Raw genomic sequence first — 20,439 nt, forward strand, 5'->3', positions numbered from 1 at the left:
AAAATTAGCACCATATAAGTTAACTTGAATTGTCAAGAATCACAGAATTAACCCCAAGGCCTCTAAGGTTTTATTTAAATTAGCCCTCTTATTATTGCCTTTTCTTTTGTTGATTATGATTTGTTGGGGAATGGAAATATATTTAAATAATTAACATTTTTTCTGCCTTTTTTTTGGTTGGGGGGAAGGGGGTCTGGCATCTTTGCACAGACGAAGGTTGCAGGAAGTTAGGAACATCCGTCCCTCTTGGTTACAGCATAGCATGTAGGTTGACCAGAACCACAAGATCCACATATACAAGTTGCCAATATCATCTAGGCCATATTAATCAAATCTAATTGAAACTTGACCAGGTTTACTGCTTACATATTAAGCCCCATTGAAAGGACAGGTGAAACATCGTCAACTGTCTTCATCGTTTCACAACAGTTCAATCTGCGTCATCAGCACTGAAGTCAGGTTCCGGAGGCTTCTGCAGCTTCACTAATTCTCTGGTACCCTTTGAATTTCGAAGTCTATGGACCCCTCGCATAGCGTTAGCTGCAAAACGAGATGCAAAAATTGTCGCACCAAGACTGGTTGAACCCACAGCAGTAGCACTCTCACTACCCGCCCCATCTGACTCTTCATCTTTACGTCGAAGCTCTGCAAGTTTTCTCTTGGTATAACGACGCCATGCTGCTTGTATAAAGCAGGCAGCCCATGTCCTCCATTGCTGTGAGTAGAAACGGAAAGTGTGCTGAACTTGTCTGCTGTGAAGGCGTCTAAACTGACTAGCAACAAATTTCAACTCTTCTGCTATCAAGGCAAAAGCCTCCACCTCCGTCAAAGCCTTGACTGTACGGGTAGAGGATGGGAGGTTAGAACCAGACTTGGGATCCAATGCCCAGGTTAAGAGCTCCTCTCCACAGAAATCTCCCTCCTTCAGTAGACTACGGTTAAAAAACCCACTCCTCCCACCATCGGTAGTCACACTCTCCAGGCGACCGCGTATGATAAAGAGCATCTCATCCACTGGATCACCTTCCCGGACGATGTAAGTTCTCTCAGTGTACAAACTTGGTTTCAGCCGCTCACAAATGGCATCTAGTAATCGCTCATCCATTTTCTCAAACAAGGGTACCTGACAACATGCAAACACAATGAATGCGAGATAATGACAAATAAAGTACTTGGATTAATGTTCCAGCCGTCCAGGTAATATAGGGTGTATAATATATGTATAAAAATGCTATAATTGTATAAATACAACATTATTAAATAACGGGCACTTAAATCATATGTTATAATGTGTATTATATGGTGTATAACATAATAGTTGACCGTTTTGTTCTGTCTAATGTCATGTCCATTATTAAATTGTGGGCACTTAAAACATTTTAACTACTACAATCATCCTTCTTAGAAGTATTGTTGGTATGGTCTTTGCACATGACAAACCAAACCATCTTAGTCTACTTTCTCACATTTTATTACCTATTGAGTTACTCTTATGTTCTTTCAAATGGCTTCATTTATAACCTTATCCTTTCTAGTTTTTCCACTCATCCATCTCAGCATACACATCTCTACCACTCATATTTTGGACATGTTTTTTCTTGACTGCACGACATTTTGCTCCATACAATATAACTGGCCTTACAACCGTTTTATGATTTTTTCCTTCAATCTAAGTGGTGTTCATCTATCACACAAGACTCCAGATGCACCCTTCCATTTTACCTGTCCCGTACTCATTCTATGGGCAACATCCTCCTCAATCTCTCCCTTGTTATGAATTACTAAACCAAGTTATCGGAAAATGTCACATTGTGCTATCTCTTGATCTCCATTCTCCAATCCTAAGTGTATCCTCATTTGCACTCCTATTATTATTAAAATCACATATCATATATTCCGTTTTAGTCCCACATATTTTAAAACCATTTGTTTCTAGGGTAAACTTAAAAAATGTTTTTTTATCAATAAACTTAAAAACCGTTTTAGTCCATTTGCATTTAATTCTTCATTAGTTTCATCAATTAAAACAATGTCATCAACAAACAGCAAGCACCATGGGACCTCCTCCTAAATATGTTTAGTCAATTCATCTACGATCAACGCAAATAAATAAGGGCTAAGTGCTGAATCTATGGAGATCATTCTTCTCTCTGAACTTATCTATCAATCGTCTCAAAGAAAAATATTTTCTATTGTTGATCTCCCTGGTATAAGCCTAAATTGGTTCTTTGATATACTTGTTTCATGATATAACCTTTGCTCAATTACTTTTATTGATCAGCAAAAGAGATATTTTATTATAATTGCTTATAGATTAAGATTAGTACAAGCAGATGAAGGACTGTCATCCCATAAAATCAATAACAAAATTACATAGAAACCCAAAACAATTACTCAATTATTCTCTCCCAAAGTTTCATAATATGATTTATGAGCAAGGTTCAAAGTATCGATACATATTGCCCATATCGGCTGATACGTTCATGCCGGTGGATTCCCGATACGCCCCTACAGGGGGAGTATCGGGGTTCTGACTGGTTCAGGGGGTGAAGGAGCCTTAAACCGCCCCCCCCCCCCCTGAACTGGTTTTGAAAAAAATAAAAAAAGGCAAAAAACAACTACCGATATCGCCTGATACGCCAGTAGGCGTATTGGGTGTATTGATATTTTGAACCTTGCTTATGAGGGCTGTTCATGTGTCAGTTTGGTTCAGTTTCACTTAACATTGCCAACCAAAACAAAACTATCGGGTTGATTTAGAGGTCAACTGAAACTAATCATTCCAAAGTAAAGCCAGCTTTAAAATTTTAATTATTGACATAGGTTTTGTCAGTTTGAATTAAACAGAACTGAAGTCAGTTGTTGCAGCTTTTAATGCTCTATCTTGGGAATACAAAAATTGACTTTAGCATTTTCACCTACTTAATAAGGGAAGGGGACTCCAAATCTCCAAGACATTGATTAAGGAAAGAACCTTGATTCTTGAGCCCTGTTTCTTCAACAGTTCAGAGTCAGCTTATCTTATGGTGGAGCACAGTGCAAAGTTTGTCTTTAGAATTTTTCATTTCTGATTTCAGTCCTTTTTAATATTATAAGTTTTTGGATTTCAACTTTTTGCACGTCAGAAAAATGGGTACAGCAGGCTGGCATCTAACATTTTCCTAACAGAAACCAACTTCTTTTAAAAGCAGACTGTCTCGGGTTGAATCGGTCCGGTTTGGTCGGTTTAATTGGTTTGTAAAATTTTGTTAATAGCCCTAGTTTAATTCCCTGGTAGTTTTTACAACTTTATATATCACCTTTGTTCTTAACTATGGGCACCATACTACTCTTTCTCCATTCATTTTTTTCTTTTATTATCTTATTAAATAGCCTAGTTAGCCATAATAAGCTTGCCTCTCCCATACTTTTCTGCACCTCCATTGGAATACCATCTTGTCTTAACACTTTTCTCTTCTTCATCTTATTAGCATCTCTTTTACTTCAGCAATTCTATTCTTAAGAAGGTACATGTTATTTCCAACACTATTAGTATGACTAACCTCTCTTCTGCTAGTGCTCTCTACATGTTCATTTAATAATTTTTCAAAATAGTTTTTCAATCTTTCCTTGATTTCCTCATCTTTTTTCCAAGTTTAATCCCCTTTGTGTAAATATAAAATATCATATAATATATTTTACTTGTGATTTTATAATATTTATATATAACTTGTCATATAGTATAAAATAAAACAAATATATGCATGTATATAAAGTTTATATATGTAGTATACTAGTATATAAATATATAGTAGGCCAAGCCTGGCCCTGAAATTTGTGGAACAGGTCAGGCCAGGCTAGAAATGATCACCCATACTGACTACCCCCCTCCCCCCCAAGAGAGAGAGAGAGAGCGAGCGAGAGAGAGAGAGAGAGAGAACATGAAACAGTTACCCTTCTAACTAAAGCCAAGCAAAGATGCCGTTTGATATCTCTCCTAAGGTCCTTTGGTAGGCTCTGAACCAAATTCTCTTCATCTACCCCTCGTGTTTCTAACCATTTGTACTGATCATACCGTCTAACTCGCTCACGCAGATCTTGTGGCAGCAATCGATGATGCATCCACTGTTCTGAATCACGCCTTTTGATTCTCATCTCCTCAAGCCGAATTGTAAGAGATTGAAGATACGTCTATACAGTAAAGCAAGTACCAATATGAGCATCTTCACACAACAAAAATGTTGAACAGGATAACAGTTACTCCATAGATGACAAGTAGACATACAATCAATATAATGACTTGTAAGCATACTTTCAGTAGAGCCTTAGAAAATAAAACAGTATTTATAGCAGAACAATTAACAACACTTTGCATGAATGCTGATATACCCTTCACTTACACCACCTCCAAAGAAAAATTGAAGAAAATAGCCAATAGATTATATGTTTATTTCTAAAACAAATCCCTTGAATAATACATTTTATTTTCTTGTTAATTAGACCAGATGTGATATGTAAATCTAGAATATCTCCAAAGCAAAATAAAAACTATGGTTGAAAAGAACAAAAAAATCTTCTGAATGCCTTATTGCTTTATCACTGGATATCCATGTAAAATGTGACAGCGAAAAAAAAAAAAAACCAAAAAAATGTTGAACAGGATAACAGTTACTCCATAGATGACAAGTAGACATACAATCAATATAATGACTTGCAAGCATACTTATAATGCATAATTCAGTAGAGCCTTAGAAAATAAAACAGTATTTATAGCAGAACAATTAACAACACTTTGCATGAATGCTGATATACCCTTCACTTACACCACCTCCAAAGAAAAATTGAAGAAAATAGCCAATAGATTATATGTTTATTTCTAAAACAAATCCCTTGAATAATACATTTTATTTTCTTGTTAATTAGACCAGATGTGATATGTAAATCTAGAATATCTCCAAAGCAAAATAAAAACTATGGTTGAAAAGAACAAAAAAATCTTCTGAATGCCTTATTGCTTTATCACTGGATATCCATGTAAAATGTGACAGCGAAAAAAAAAAAAAACCAAAAAAATGTTGAACAGGATAACAGTTACTCCATAGATGACAAGTAGACATACAATCAATATAATGACTTGCAAGCATACTTATAATGCATAATTCAGTAGAGCCTTAGAAAATAAAACAGTATTTATAGCAGAACAATTAACAACACTTTGCATGAATGCTGATATACCCTTCACTTACACCACCTCCAAAGAAAAATTGAAGAAAATAGCCAATAGATTATATGTTTATTTCTAAAACAAATCCCTTGAATAATACATTTTATTTTCTTGTTAATTAGACCAGATGTGATATGTAAATCTAGAATATCTCCAAAGAAAAATAAAAACCATGGTTGAAAAGAACAAATAAATCTTCTGAATGCGTTATTGCTTTATCTGGATATCCATGTAAAACGTGACAGCAAAAAAAAAAAAAAAACCCAAACCGAAAGAGGAACCCACAAATGGAATAGTACTAACAAATGTTCACAAATAAGCAATAATCCACTCACAGCATTGAACAATAATCCATTGAAATAAGAGACGGTAAGCATCTCTTCACAGGAACAACATAAAGAAAGGACCTCAACTATTGATAAAAAAAAGAACCTCAGCCCTATCTGATTCCTTCAAATGGACGTGAGAGAGAGAGAGAGACTTATTGCATTGTTTTTATTGATAAAATAACTGAATAATATTTGAGTGTAGTGGTCGACCCAACTTCAGCTTCAGCCATTAAAGAACTCACAGCCTCCTTAGTCTCAAAGACAAAACAATGCCATTCAATTTAACCACTTCTATCAAAAGCATGGTTTAAAATGTCCCTAATTTCCCTAATATTTCCATGGAATATTTCCATTTCCATGGGTAGCGACACGAAATTTTACAGGAATCAACATTTCCCCAATGAACACAACCAACACTATGTGGAGTACAGCAAATAGTTTCTCCATTTCCATGGGTAGCGACATGAAACTTTACTGAAATCAACATATTTCCCAGTGAACACTACCAATACTATGTGGAGTCCAAGAGATAGTATTATAACACAAGTTGCTACAATATTGTAAATATGTTAAGTAACAATTTTATTGTCTGCCTAACTTACATGATTACCACTTTGAGCTATTTCAATATTCATTTCAAACATGAAGTTAAATATTAGTTTTTTGTTTATCTATTACAATCATTTACATTTTCTATGAGTTAAAATTTTGCTTTAACTCATTTTATCATGAAGCTCTGAATCTTAAAGTTTACAGGGCAACTTCAGAACGTATTCTTTTGTCTATAACCTTAGTTTCTTAGCTTTGTTTAATGATTTGCAACAAGATAATAATTTAAAAAGGTGTTCCCATGTTTCTTTTATCATTTCATAAAATATTTTTCTATATGTTGCATATTTTAAAATGTTTCCAACATGTCTATAATTTTTACAATATTTCCACACGATATTTCCGACATTTCCCACATGTTTCTTATATTTGTATGACCGATATTTCCACCGACATCAACATTTTAAACCTTGATCAAAAAGCCTCTTGGTAAATCACAAAACTGTCCCAATACTCAAAACATATACTTCAACACATCCCCTTGAGATTGTGAGTATGTATCATGTAATCCTTCCAACAAATAAAATCTACCTAAGGATGAATCAAAAGCTTAGTTAAAGGGAAAAAAAATCTGCCAACTAATTGTCAGAAGATATATGTAGTACATCCTTGTCAAGCAGCTTCTCAAGAACATAATGACAACCAAATCTGCCATGTTTCATTCCATAAAAAAATGGATTAGAAACAATGTACATACTAGCCTCATTATCACAAATATAAACTTCTTTTTATCAATAACTGTGAAAATTTATTAAGCTAAAAACAATTAAATACAAAGAGGCATGGAAAACGAGAGTGACAAGCTCTCTTAACTCTCCCCATTTAAACACTCAAACAAGTTATAGTAGAGCACCAAACATTTGCTCTCTACCCACTCCTTGTTTGGCCAGTACATCAGCAAAAGAATTAGCACTTTCTAACCCCATTATTGTCTTACTTCCATATCTTGTCTCTGCCCTTACAGAGAGCCATCTACATCAATTGGACCTGAATAAAGAGCAATTGTTCTGCCCTCCTTGTTTCTGAAAACACCTTCTATGCCTAAAGGACCCAGTTTCCTTGCACTGCTACCATCAAAGATGAGTTTGATAAAACCATTAACTGGCGGAGACCAACTGGGATTTGTTAAAAGGTACTAAACCTCCCACTTCCTTCCAGCTTTTATACAAATCAGCCGTTGGTATGTCATCAAATAAATCCAAGAACTTTATTCAATGGATCGCTCTGATGGCGATAGCTTCAATAACTGCTTCTCTCCTTGTCTGAAAAAGTTCTAAGGTTCCTTCCTTCCCATATAGTCCAGCTAATGGCAAATCTTGTACATCTCCACACTATTTTTCCCCTTTTATTTGGCCAATAAAATGTTGTATTGTCAACCAAGCTTTGCACATTAACTCATACATGGTGTGTTGTGTTTTATACCCTAGTATTCAGTTTCCGCACTTAACCCAGCCACAACACTCAACTTCTTATTCTTCCATGCTTTTTTGAAGATAAATAAAAAAAGATATTTCATTAATGAAGAAAGTAGATACAAAGGGGTTGGGTGACAAGGCACATCGCTTGTAGCTACAAAGAAAACCACAAAATAAACAATAAAAAACAAGCAAAACAACCACTCTTAATACAATTAGCATAGATCCAAAGTGTTCCAAAAATCAGAACCAAAATCTTCTGTTTTGGGATCCTCAAAATTTGGAAGAATCAGCATCCAGTCCAACAGTCTTGATCCAATGTCAACACACAAACCCTCTTTCTTTCCCCCATCAATTGCTGGCCACTGCTTAAAGATTTCCTTAGGTGACCGGGGTGCCCACCCTTCCACCTTAAAGTGTCGAAAGAAGAAGATCCAAATACATCTAACAAAGATGCAATCAACCATCAGATGAATTACATCTTCAGATTCAGACACGCAAAGGACACATCTACTTGCCAAATAAAAATTTCTTTTCTATAAGTGATCATGGGTAAGTATGCTGTCCATGGCAACCAGCTAAGCAAATGCTTCAACTCTAGGAAGAATTGGATTGCCCCAAAGACCTCCAAGGAGATGTCTTTCCACTTGATTTCAAGCCAGAGCTTTATAAGAGGACTTGACTGTAACCTGCCATTTTTACTCTCCTATCACCTCAATTGATAGGAGCACAGCTAGGCCCATTACCACTGTTCGGCCCAGCAGTATGATACCCATACAGCCTTATTCAAAGACCTACGTGAGAGGACCATGCCAGCCAGTTAGTAACAACTGAATCATACCCATGTGATGTAATGGGCTATAAATAGTAGAATAGCAATAAAGGGAATTACCTTTTGAGCACCAAAAACCATCTTCTCTTCCCTTCTCTTCTGTAGGATGCCTGAGCTCCCTCGAAGAAGCTCTTGAGGTAGGCAGAAACCTACCAAGTGGCATCAGAGCCCAATCTTGGGTTGACACCATGGTGGGGACGAGAGTGTCCATTAGTGATGAGCGTATCGAAAAACTAGAAGGAGATATCATTGAGATCAAGGCGGCACTATCAGTGGTCTTGGCCAAGCTGGAGAAGGTGACTGTCAGCGAGAACACGGAAGGCGAAGGAGAAGGTAGCAGCCAGCCCAGCAACCGGTCTGGAGGAAATGGAGTGTTGCGGCAGACCAAAATCACCTTCCTGAACTTCTCAAGTGAGGACCCTGTACTGTGGATTTATAGGGCTGAGAGGTGCTTTGAGTACCATGAAATACTAGGAAATTAGAGGGTTTCAATTGCCGCTATCCATCTGGAAGGAGAAACAATTCTCTGGTTCCAGTGGTTTCGCCGATCACATCCCCAAGTGACTTGGGCGGATTTCACCGATGCTATATGTGTGCGGTTTGGACCCACTGGATTCAAAAACTACGATGAACAACTAGCTAAGTTAAGACAGACTGGTACAGTGGGAGAATATCAGGTGGAATTTTTGAGTGTTTATCTTCAAGGGTACAGGGGTGGTCGGAAAATGCCCTGTTGGGCAGTTTTATCGGAGGGTTGAGGGAGGATATTTGAGTGGAGGTGAAATCCATGCAACCCCCGACGGTCATGGATGTTGTAGGCCTGGCCTGGCTTTATGAAGAAAAATTCAACAGACTCAGAAGACCATTGAGTTGTCTTCAGGGACCCCTCTTGAAGACACCTATGTTGGAGTGTGGCCCTGAAGACAGAAGCGGCCCAGACTTAGTCACTACTGGACCCGCTAAACTAGAGAACCAAGTCTTCAAGCCCAACGTCCCCTACAAAAGGCTGACATGGGCCGAGATGCAGGCCTGTAGGGATAAGGGCCTATGTTACAACTGTGACGAACGGTTCGGCCTAGGTCACCGATGCAAGGCCCAACAGGCTTTCCTGCTATAGACAAATGGGCCTGAAGAGGGAGAGCAGGCGGTGGAGGGCCTTGAAGAAGACAACCCAACTAACCTTGATATGATATTTGGGCTTGGCCCGCCCGAGATTTCCCTGTAGACCCTCACAGGCCTCACGTCACCCCAAACCATGCGTGTCATGGGTAGACTGAAGGGCTGGGAGGTATCTATTTTGGTGGATAGTGGGAGTACCATGAATTTCATTTTAGATGACTTGGCCATCCAAATGGGGGTGACCATTAGACCTACCTCTAAGTTCAATGTCCAAGTTGCCAACGAAAGTCAGATACCATGTGAAGGGGTCTGTAAAGACATGGAGCTAGTCATCCAAGGGAGGTATTTTGCGCTGATTTGTACACATTGACCTTCAGTGGGGTCGACATCGTGCTTGGGGTACAGTGGTTGCAACAATTGGGTCGGTGGTTTGTGATTGGTCCAAATTGACCATGGAATTTCAAAGGGGAGATCACACCATAACTCTAAGCGACTCCAGGCTGTTGGTTCCACAACCAGCTACCCTCAGCTCTATAATCAAAACCAATTGGGACCTAAACCGGCCCACCTTGATGCTCTTAGGGGCCTGGACTCCTGGCCCACATCTGAAGCCCACGATCAATGAAGGTAGGATAGGCAGTCCAGATCCACGACTGCAAGCAGTCTTGGTCAAGTACCCTGACGTCTTTCAAGAACCACAAGGGCTCCCTCCTGAGAGAGTTCATGACCATCGGATTCCCATTGTACTGGGGGCAGCACCAGCAAATGTACAGCCCTACCGGTACCCATACTATCAGCACCAAGAAATCAAGCACTTAGTCCAAGACCTACAAAAGGGGTTCATACAACCCAACAATAGCCTATATTCCTCCCCAGTTATACTAGTGAAGGACGGATTTTGGCGGTTTTGTGTGGATTACCGAGCATTGAATTCCATCACCGTTAAGGACCGGTTCCCAATTCCCTTGATCGATGAGCTACTAGACAAACTATGGATCTCAGGTCTCTGAGTCAACAGTGACGATGTGCATAAGATGACTTTCAGGACTCACAATGGCCACTACGAGTTCTTAGTCATGCTGTTTGGTTTGTCCAATGCACCATCAACTTTCCAATCACTCATGAATGGCATATTCAGACCGCCCTATCTTCATAAGTTCATTTTAGTATTTTTTTGATAACATTCTTATCTATAGCTCTAATTGAGAGCAAACCTTCTACATTTGAAGCTAACCCTGGATGTGCTAAGACAAAATCAGCTTTCGGCCAAGCCCTCCAAATGTGTCTTTGGGCAGGGTCGAGTACATTATCTTGGTCATGTGGTGGAGGAAGGGGAGGTGAAGCCCGACGCTTCATCATCAGAACCGATCTACAGTCCTTAAATGGCACATTTGGAGGGCACCGCTACCTCCTGGGTCGACGTTTCATCATCAGAACCGATCAACAGAGCCTCAAATATCTGTTGGAACAGCATCTCCTGACAGAAGAACAGCAAAAATGGGTGTCCAAATTGTTGGGGTTTGATTATTTGATAGAATACAAAACTGGAGCTTCTAATCGGGTAGCAGATGCCCTGTCAAGACAAAATGAATTACACTTGATGGCAGAATCTAGACCCATGTACCCACTATTGGAGCTACTCAAACAGGAGATATTGAACGACGAAGAGTTGGCGGCTATCAAAAGAAGATGGGCCGAGGACCAACCGAAACACTGGGCTACATCATGAAGACTCCCTCTTGTACTGTAAGGGGAGATTGGTCTTACCTTCATCGTCCTCACACATAAGGAAGCTTCTACAGTTATTTCATTCCTATGTTGAAGGCGGTCACTCAGGGGTACTAAGGATTTGTCGGCACATTGCAGCACACTACTATTGGAGGGGAATTAGGAAGCATGTGCAGGCCTTTGTGGCCGGCTTCCCAACCTGCCAACAGCAGAAATATGATACTCAACAACCAGCTGGGCTCCTTCAGCCCCTTGAGATACCAAATCAGGTCTGGGACGATGTCACCATGGATTTCATCACCGGCTTGCCACCCTCTCAAGGCAAGACAGTGATCATGGTGGTGGTAGACAGACTTAGCAAATATGCCCACTTCTCAGCCTCGCCACACCCATTCACAGCAGCACAGGTAGCAGATCTGTTCGTGAGAGACATCACAAAACTGCATGGAACACCAGCCTCCATCGCATCTGACCGCGATCCTCTATTATGGGATGATTTTGGCAGGAGTATTTTAAAATCCAAGGGACACACCTAGCTCATTCCACAAGCTATCACCCCCAGTCTGATGGGCAGACAGAGGTAGTTAATAGGTGCATCGAGACTTATTTGAGGTGCTTCGTGGGGCAGAGGCCAAAACAGTGGTTGAAGTGGTTATCTTGGGCAGAACTGTGGTATAATTCCACCTTCCATGTGACTACCGGTATGACACCTTTCAAGGCCTTGTATGGGAGAGAACCACCCTGCAATTCTCCCCTACGAGACAGGCTCCACTACTGTAGCTGCAGTAGACGAATACCTCATAAACCGAGACTTAATCTTGCAGGAGCTTAAGAACAATTTGCAGCGGGCTCAGCAGGAAATGAAGGATACATATGACTGCAAGCACCATCCCTTGGAATTTCAGCCCGAAGACATGGTCTACTTGAAGCTCCAACCCTACCGACAAACCTCAGTAGCCAAGCGAGCAAGGCAGAAACTGGCTCCCAGGTTTTATGGACCCTTCAAAGTCTTGGAGAGAATCGGGTCAGTCGCCTACAAGCTAGAACTTCTACCATCCTTCAAACTCCACTCCGTCTTTCATGTATCCCTACTCAAGAAACAAGTGGGTCAAGGGACAAAACTCAGGCAACCCTCCCAGCCTTCACTGATGAGGGAGTCATGGTCATGGAGCCCCACAAGCTGGTAGACTTCTGTTGGGTACACAAGGGAAGGTACTACATAGAAGAAGCTTTGGTAGTGTGGAGCAGCCTGCCAGAAGAAGAAGCCACCTGGGAGGAATACTCTTGATTGAAGCATGAATTTCCCCACATCAATCTTGAGGACAAGATTGATCTCAAGGTGGGAGGAGTTGATAGGAGCACGGCTAGGCCCATTACCACTGTTCGGCCCAGCAGTATGATAGCCATACAGCCCTATCCGAAGACCTACATGAGAGGACCACGTCAGCCAATTAGTAACAACTGAATCATACCCATGTGATGTAATGGGCAATAAATAATAGAATAGCAATAAAGGGGATTACCTTTTGAGCACCAAAAACCATCTTCTCTTCTCTTCTCTTCTGTAGGAGGCCTGAGCTCCCTCGAAGAAGCTCCTGAGGTAGGCAGAAACCTACCATCAATTGTGAGCTCTCTGGATGAATCTCCACCTCTAGAAGTCTAGACAGCAGCACCACACATTCTTCCACCTCCCTATCAAGTAAAGACATTCTGAAACTGGGACTCCAACAAATCTCTCCCTGCCTCCATTCAAAGCATTGGGCTATTGTTACCTCCTTCCTACTTAACCTGTATAATCTTGGACAAAGCTCACAGAATCTTCCCACATTCAGCCACTCATCCTCCCAAAATCTAATGCTAGACCCATCCCCTGCCTTCGAATAAACAAATAGTTTTACCAACTCCTAAAACTTCATGTTCCCATTCCAATTTTCGAAACACTTGTCCAATAAGACGAAGTGACTTCCCAAGAATCCCACCCAAGAAACAAATGGTTTTACTGTTTCATGTACTAGATCAACACCTAAAAATGTAAAATAACCTGGCATAGATTGTCTAAGGAAGAATATGCTCAATCAATATCAGTGAAGCCCAAGATCCTCAACCTGAAGAACCTTTCAAATACCTTAATATATGATAAACTGGCTAAAGATCATGATAGTAATGGTCAACTATAAATGAAATATCATGATAGTAATGGTCAACTATAAATGAAATATCATGATAGTAATGGTCAGATAATTTAACTTTTCAGCCAGCCAATACATGCTAGGGTCATCAACTAATTCCTCTTGGCATGCAACAAATTTAACACCAGGATCTATAGGAGTAGGGCACAACTTGGACCCTAGATCTTTGTCTCTAGGAAATCAAGAAAAATTTACATGTTGATGTGAGTTGAAACCCTAAGAAAATATTGCCACTTCCAAAGTCTTTTTATGTGAAACCTCCCCTGAAGAAGAGACTAAGTTCATTGATATCATATTCATCATCTCTTGTATAACAATATCACCCATGGAACAACCAAGATGATCTGGTCAGAAGAAGAGCTCTTATAAAATACTAAGTTATTTGATTAACACTTCTTCAAAGAAAAACCAATCACATCTTTACTAAATTAGGCAAACTAGAAAGCTAACATGGCATAGGGGGGAAAGGCATTTCACAATGGTCTATGCCATATATTTGTGTAAGCCCATTGGCAATTTGATGAACCTCTAAATGCTCCAGAAGATACTTGACAAATATAAACCCAACGCAACAAACAAGGTTTTCTTTTTATCTTTTAGAAGATAACTAAAGAAAGAATTTCATTAAATATAAAATAGATAATAAGAATTTCTGGTGACAAGGTGTCACCAAACCATCACAAAAATTCAAATATTTCTTTAGAACATTTTACATCAAGTAATATTCATAGTACTCCTAAAATTCAAACCAAAATCTTCTCTTTTAAAGCCTTCAAGTTGAGGCAAAATTAGCACTCAATCCATTAGATTTGCTCCAATGGTTGCACCTAACCTCTCCTTACTCTTCATTTTTCCTTCAAATTTTTTTCTATTTCTTCCTTTCTAAACTTCCCAACCTTCTTATATTTGTTTCTTTCCAAACAAGTGTCTTTTTTTTTTTTTTTTTTACCTAGAGGAAGAGACAAGTTCCACAGTATAATTTTATTGTAAGGTTGATGTTTCTTCCTATATCATTGTCCTCTAACCTGTTTTAGATATAGGCTAGACTTCCTAAATAAATTAAAAAATAACAATAGATGACAAAGAAATATAAAACTACAAATAATAAGAGAAAGAAGCACATAAGAAACAAATTAATGAGTAGTATAAGCGGTAGATGACCTTTTACATTTACGAAGTAATAGGTAAATCCAAACTCCTAGACACCAACATAAAAGATGGATCCATAGACTCAAAAAATGTTGAGGAAGGACCAATATTATTTTGTTGCCAAGTGTATACTGGAGTGATTGGTTGCTTAGGAGGCTACTACACATCCAAGAAAGAAATAGTAGGAGGAACATGCAAAGGAAGCAAGAGGAAACGAATTTTCATTAGAAAAGGATGAAATAGATTCAATGAAAGGTGCAGTAGCACAGATGAAATGGCAATAACACTTATACCCTTTTTTATGTATGAGAGTAGCCCAAAAACATATACATCCAAAGTGGCAAGTTGGAAAATGAAATAATGGAGTACTAGTAACACAAGTGATTTGACCTTTAAGAATGAATAAAGCCATTCAACTTATGAGATAACATACAATAAGGATAAAATCACCCCAATATAATTTAAGAACCTACATATGAAACATTAGAGTACAAGCAACCTCCAATACATGTTTCACAACTTCAGGAACAAGCCTTTTTATGCTTGAGGATAGCTGCTGACCAAAACATATAAATCTGAAGAGGGAGGAGGAAGACAAAATAAGGGAGTATTACGCAACAATGGAAATTAGGAATTTAACCTTTAAAAATGAACAAAAAGACGTTTACTTTTCAAAAAAAAAATGAATGAACAAAGACATTCTATTTATGAGAAAAAAATACAATGAGGACAAAATCACTCTGACACATTGGAGCACTCATAATTTGACAACGGATAAGGCACTAAACAGAAAGGAAAAGTGAAACAGGGTTCATGTAGCCAACCCCATGTGGTTGGGATAAGTAGATGACAATGGATGAGTAGATGACGGTGATGATGACATATGAAACAAGCAACCTCCAATAGGTGGCAATTATTTCTTTCAGCCACATGATTTTGCTAAGGTGTTTTAACATACACAGTTTGGTGTTTTGTACATTTGCATCAAGATAATCATTAAAACATCTAAGATGTAGAGCTCAGCAACATTATCAGATTGTAATACACAATTAGTAGAAGTAAGTTGTTTCTGTACTATAATAAAAAAATTAAATATGAAAAGCAATTCAAAGCTATCTTTCATTATACATACCTGTCATTCAAGAATGATCATCTACAGAACAGAAGTAACAAAATAATGAATTACTAAATAAGAAGTAACACACATTGAACCACAAATGTCAAAATAGACCAACTGAAACAACTTGGACACATGACTATTGAGTCTAGGGAAAATGATACAGAATGCTTATTAAATTGATATGCATCAGGCCAAAAAGACTCTAAACTACAAAGAGAAGGAACCAGCAACTTCAAATTTTGCAACAATGAAAGCTTCCAAGCAACAATGATGCTAATGTAGAGATTAAAATAAAGATATACTGCAAACCACCATCAAAATAGTAAAGGCCAACTCATACTTTCCTATATATTGCTTTATCTTTAGATGTTCAAAGACACAGAAAGTGTGACAAAATGTAACCGAACAACTTAGAGGGACTTGATTGGTTTGCTAATAAACACGAGGCGAAAAGGAAACTGAGGAACATACAAAACATAAGAAAGATAAATTAAAAGTTGGGAGATCATGGAAGAGAAAAGAAGTTCTCTCCCAATCAGCCCCAACTCTTTTTTAATAGAGTCCACACTTAACATGAACCAACCACTAAATAAACAGTAAATTACAGGTTTACAGCAACCAGAGGATGGGATTTTAATGTCATCAGGTTTATAACTGAAACAAGTAACCCCAACCATAGGATCACCTCAAGTATGAGGAAGTTCAACCGTTGTGTGGATTCTTTTGAATTGAGGGGGCTACCACTGGTGCAAGCTGATTTTACCTGGTCTAATTTTCAGGAAGAACCACTTTGTTGCAAACTAGACAGATTTTTATTCTCTTCAAATTGGGAGCAAGTATGGGGTGGTTTGGTGATGAGGGCACTACCTAGACCTACGTCGGATCATTGTCCAGTTAGACTATCTCAAGAAAGACTAGTAGGTGGACCTTGCCCCTTCAGATTTGAAAACATGTGGCTGTTACATCTAGACTTTCAAAAGAAAGTGAAAGAATGGTGGGAAGATAATCAGGTGGAGTTTAGAATGGAAGGGATATAGATTTTATAAGAAGCTACAAAAGCTAAAAGCCAAGATCAAAGCTTGGAACAAAGAAGAGTTTGGTAGAATTGAAGACAGAAAGGAGGCTATTAGTAAAAGGATTCAAGAACTTAATGTTGCTAAGGCAGAGAGGATTGAGGCGTGAAGAAAGGGAAGAGAGATAGAAGTTGAAACAAGAGTTGGAGGAAATTCTCAGAAAAGAAGAGATAAGCTGGAGACAAAAATCAAGAAGCAAGTGGTTGAAGGAAGGAGATGGTAATAATACAAGATTTTTCCATAACTTGGCAAGCGGAAGAAAGAGGAAGAACATAGTGGAAAGTTTGGAATGGAATGGGGCAATGATGACAAGAGAGGAAGAGATTGCAAAAGCTTTTGTGGAGCATTTTAAATCCATTTATGACGGTCCCAGTAGAGTAAGAAAGACTCTAACCGACTTTGAGTGGCATGCTGGAGAAAGGGAATTGTTGGAACCACTGGAAAGACCGTTTGAGGTTCAAGAAATAAAGGAGGCAGTTTTCTCTATGGAAAGATCAAAAGCCCCAGGCCTGGATGGATTCACTATGGCTTTTTATCAAGACTATTGGGACAACTTAGGTGATAACCTAGTAGAGGTCTTCTTGGAACTCTTTGAAAGAGGAAAAATAAATGCGGGTGCAAATGTTACTTCCATAGCTTAGATCCCTAGGAGGGTGCCTGCAGTTCAGCCCAAGGACTTTAGACCAATCAGTCTGACTGGGAGTCTGTATAAAATCATTTCTAAAGTTCTTGCACTAAGACTCAAGAAAGTCCTTCCTTAATCTCACCGAATCAAGGGGCCTTTGTGAAAGAGAGAAATTATTGATTAGATTTTAATACCCAATGAATGTGTGGATTAAAAAAAAAAGAAAGAAAAGGGGTTTGATATATAAACTTGACTTAGAAAAGGCTCATGATTTGGTGGATTGGGATTTCTTTCTAAAAGTGTTGAAGAATAGAGGTTTTGGGGAGAGATGGTGTAAGTGGATGAAGGGTTGTATTACCTCTTGTAACTTCTCAATCTTAGTGAATGGAGTAGCTAGGGACTTCTTTCCTGCAAAGAGGGGCCTTAGACAAGGAGACCCTTTGTCACCTTTCCTCTTCACCTTAGTAGTGGATGCCCTAAGTGTCTTGATTTCTAGGGCTGATTCAAGAAATCTACTGAAAGGATGGAGAGTTGGGAGGCAACAAGTGATTGTCACTCACCTACAATTTGTGGATGATATCATTCTCTTTTATGAAGGGGAAATTGAGGAGATGGATAATTTGAGATTGGTGGTGATGCATTTTGAGAGTCTCCAATCTGAAAATCAATTGGAACAAGAGTTGTGTAGTGGGGGTGAATTTACGGGATGATGAAGTGCAATTGGTAGCTAGGGCTTTAGGTTGTGAGGTAAGTGGTTGGCCTCTGGTATATTTAGGTCTGCCTCTGGGGAGAAATACTAGAATAGAAAACTTTTGGTACCCAATTTTAGAAAGACTCACTAAATTTAGGGGGTAGAATCACTTTAATCAAGTCCACTTTGGCCAACCTTCTGGTGTATTTTTCTGTCTACCTTTAAGCTTCTTGCCAAGGTTGCCAATAAGTTAGAAAAGCTCATGAGAGGTTTTTTGTAGGAACCGAGTGACTCAAAAAAGGACCATTTAGTGAAGTGGGAAGTAGTTTCTAGGAAAAACGAAGTGGGGGGTCTAGGCAATGGCAATATCAGATTAAGAAATGTAGCTTTATTAGGAAAGTGGTTGTGGAGATTTCCTATGGAGCAAGACAGTTTGTGGCACTTGGTGGTGGCAAGTATTCATGGGATGGCAGCTAATGGATGGGATGTTGGCGTCGACCCTAGGGCTTCTCATTTCTCCCTTTGGAAAGCAATTGTTGGAGTCTTGTCTTTCTTTCAGCCTTTCATCAGATTTGATGTGTGCTTAGGTAAGAAAATTTTGTTTTCGGAGGACCTTTGGATTCGGAACACCCCCCTTAAGGATAGATTCCCGGTAATGTATTCTCTTTCCCTAAATAAATTCAAAACCATCTCCTCACTTCGTGTGTCTGAGGGGACTTGGGATTTGGATTTGAGAAGAGGGTTGAGGGATTCAGAATTGTCTTCTGCAGATAAGTTATTCATTATGTTGAATTCAGTTTTCCTAGATCTTTCCTACCCAAATAATAGAATTTGGAAAGAGTCATCTTCAGGGACTTTCTCTTGTTCATCTTTTTTCAACGCCTTAGTTCAGTCTTCTTCTGTGTCTGTCTCTTTTCCTAGTTCAGTCTTCTTCTGTGTCTGTCTCTTTTCCTGCTAAAGAAATATGGTATTCTCCGGTGCGGCCAAAGGTTAGGGATTTTTGCTGGGAAGTGGCTCTTTAAAAGATCAATACTATGGATGTACTTCAAAGAAAAAGGCCAGACTGGAGCCTTTACCCACATGTTTGTTATCTTTGCTTAAGAAATGGTGAGACAGTGACTCATCTTTTGATTTCTTGTCCTTTTGCTTATTATTTGTGGGATTGGTTCTCTTCTTTGTTTGGTTATAGATGGAATCCCCCCTCGGGTGTGCTGAACCTTTTTGACTCTAGCTTCTTCTGACAACCAAGGAAAAGGGGCAGGGTAATGTGGAGAATAACAAGAGCTTCCATCCTATGGTCAATTTGGGAAGAGAGAAACAATAGAATCTTCCTAGGGAAAGAAAAATCCAAGGAAGCACTTGTGGAGGTTGTCACCATCAAGGTTTGCACTGGCTGAAAGTACATCACATTTTCAAGGATTTCTCCTCGGCGGACTTAATTAGAAATTGAAGTGCTAAAGCTATATCCTCGCCTTCCTCCCCTATGGTAAAAGATTGTTGGGTATCACTTCCTCAGTTTAGGTTGAAGCTAAACTTTGACGGAAGCTCCTTGGGTAATCAAGGTCAGTCGGGAATCGGGGGTGTGTGCAGAAACGAGGAAGGAAAAGTTTTGGCCCTTTACTCGGGCCCAATTGGGGTGGGAGATTCACTAAGGGCAGAAGTAATGGCCTTACTTCAAGGTTTGAAACTGGCGAAACAATGGGGAATGCAGCAATTAGAAGTGGAAGGAGACTCTAAGCTGGTAATAGGGTGGATGCAAGCTAGAAACCTGGGAGTGTGGTCTCTTAGACAGCCTCTAAGAGAGATTATTAGCCTAGCAAGGGAGATTGGGGTGCATTTTAACTGGGTAAGAAGGTCAGCAAATGGAATAGCTGACACTTTAGCTAAGCAAGGAGTTACTAGTGAGCATGTAATATTTTCAATTATCCAATGAAAGTTATTGTTTCCTATCAAAAAAAAAAAAAGGTTTACAGCAATGTCCTCTTTACTAATGCCCTTTCTAAACTATAAAACTGTCCCAATGCTCAAAAAACGTACTTCAACAGCATTAAAATGTTGCAAGGAAAACTTCACCATTTATATGGAAAGCTTGTGGTTGTAAGCAATAGAAGTTCAATTTAATCAGTAAAGAAATTAAAACTTCAAATTAAAAAAAAGTTATTTAAAAATTTAGTCCTTACAAATAAACAAAATCAATTCCAATGGGAAAGATCTCTAACCAAATACTAATTACCAATGAATGTGTGGAGGATTTCAAGAGATCTGGGAGAAGGGGCATTGTTTGTAAACTAGACTTGGAGAAAGCCTATGATTTTGTGGACTGGGAATTTTTTATTCGAGCACTAAGGAACTGTGGT

At 39.0% G+C, this 20,439-nt stretch overlaps 1 protein-coding gene across 4 annotated transcripts in view; it reads right to left on the minus strand.

Moving 5' to 3' along the window:
* Window positions 1-139: 139 nt before the first annotated feature.
* LOC148845845 (putative cyclic nucleotide-gated ion channel 5) overlaps window positions 140-20,439 on the minus strand; it is an 89,352-nt gene continuing 69,052 nt past the window's right edge. For all 4 annotated transcript variants that reach the window (XM_088954778.1, XM_088954780.1, XM_088954779.1 and 1 more), the window contains 2 exons: window positions 3,934-4,170; window positions 140-1,123 (listed from right to left, as the gene is read on the minus strand). In XM_088954778.1, coding sequence (XP_088810904.1) covers window positions 431-1,123; window positions 3,934-4,170 — 930 coding nt within the window. In that variant the 3' untranslated portion in view covers window positions 140-430. The remainder of the gene's footprint in view (window positions 1,124-3,933; window positions 4,171-20,439) is intronic.

The sequence above is a fragment of the Nelumbo lutea genome, chromosome 7, assembly GCF_056320005.1.
Source record: "Nelumbo lutea isolate HS-2025 chromosome 7, American lotus-T2T, whole genome shotgun sequence".
Taxonomy (NCBI): Eukaryota; Viridiplantae; Streptophyta; class Magnoliopsida; order Proteales; family Nelumbonaceae; genus Nelumbo; species Nelumbo lutea.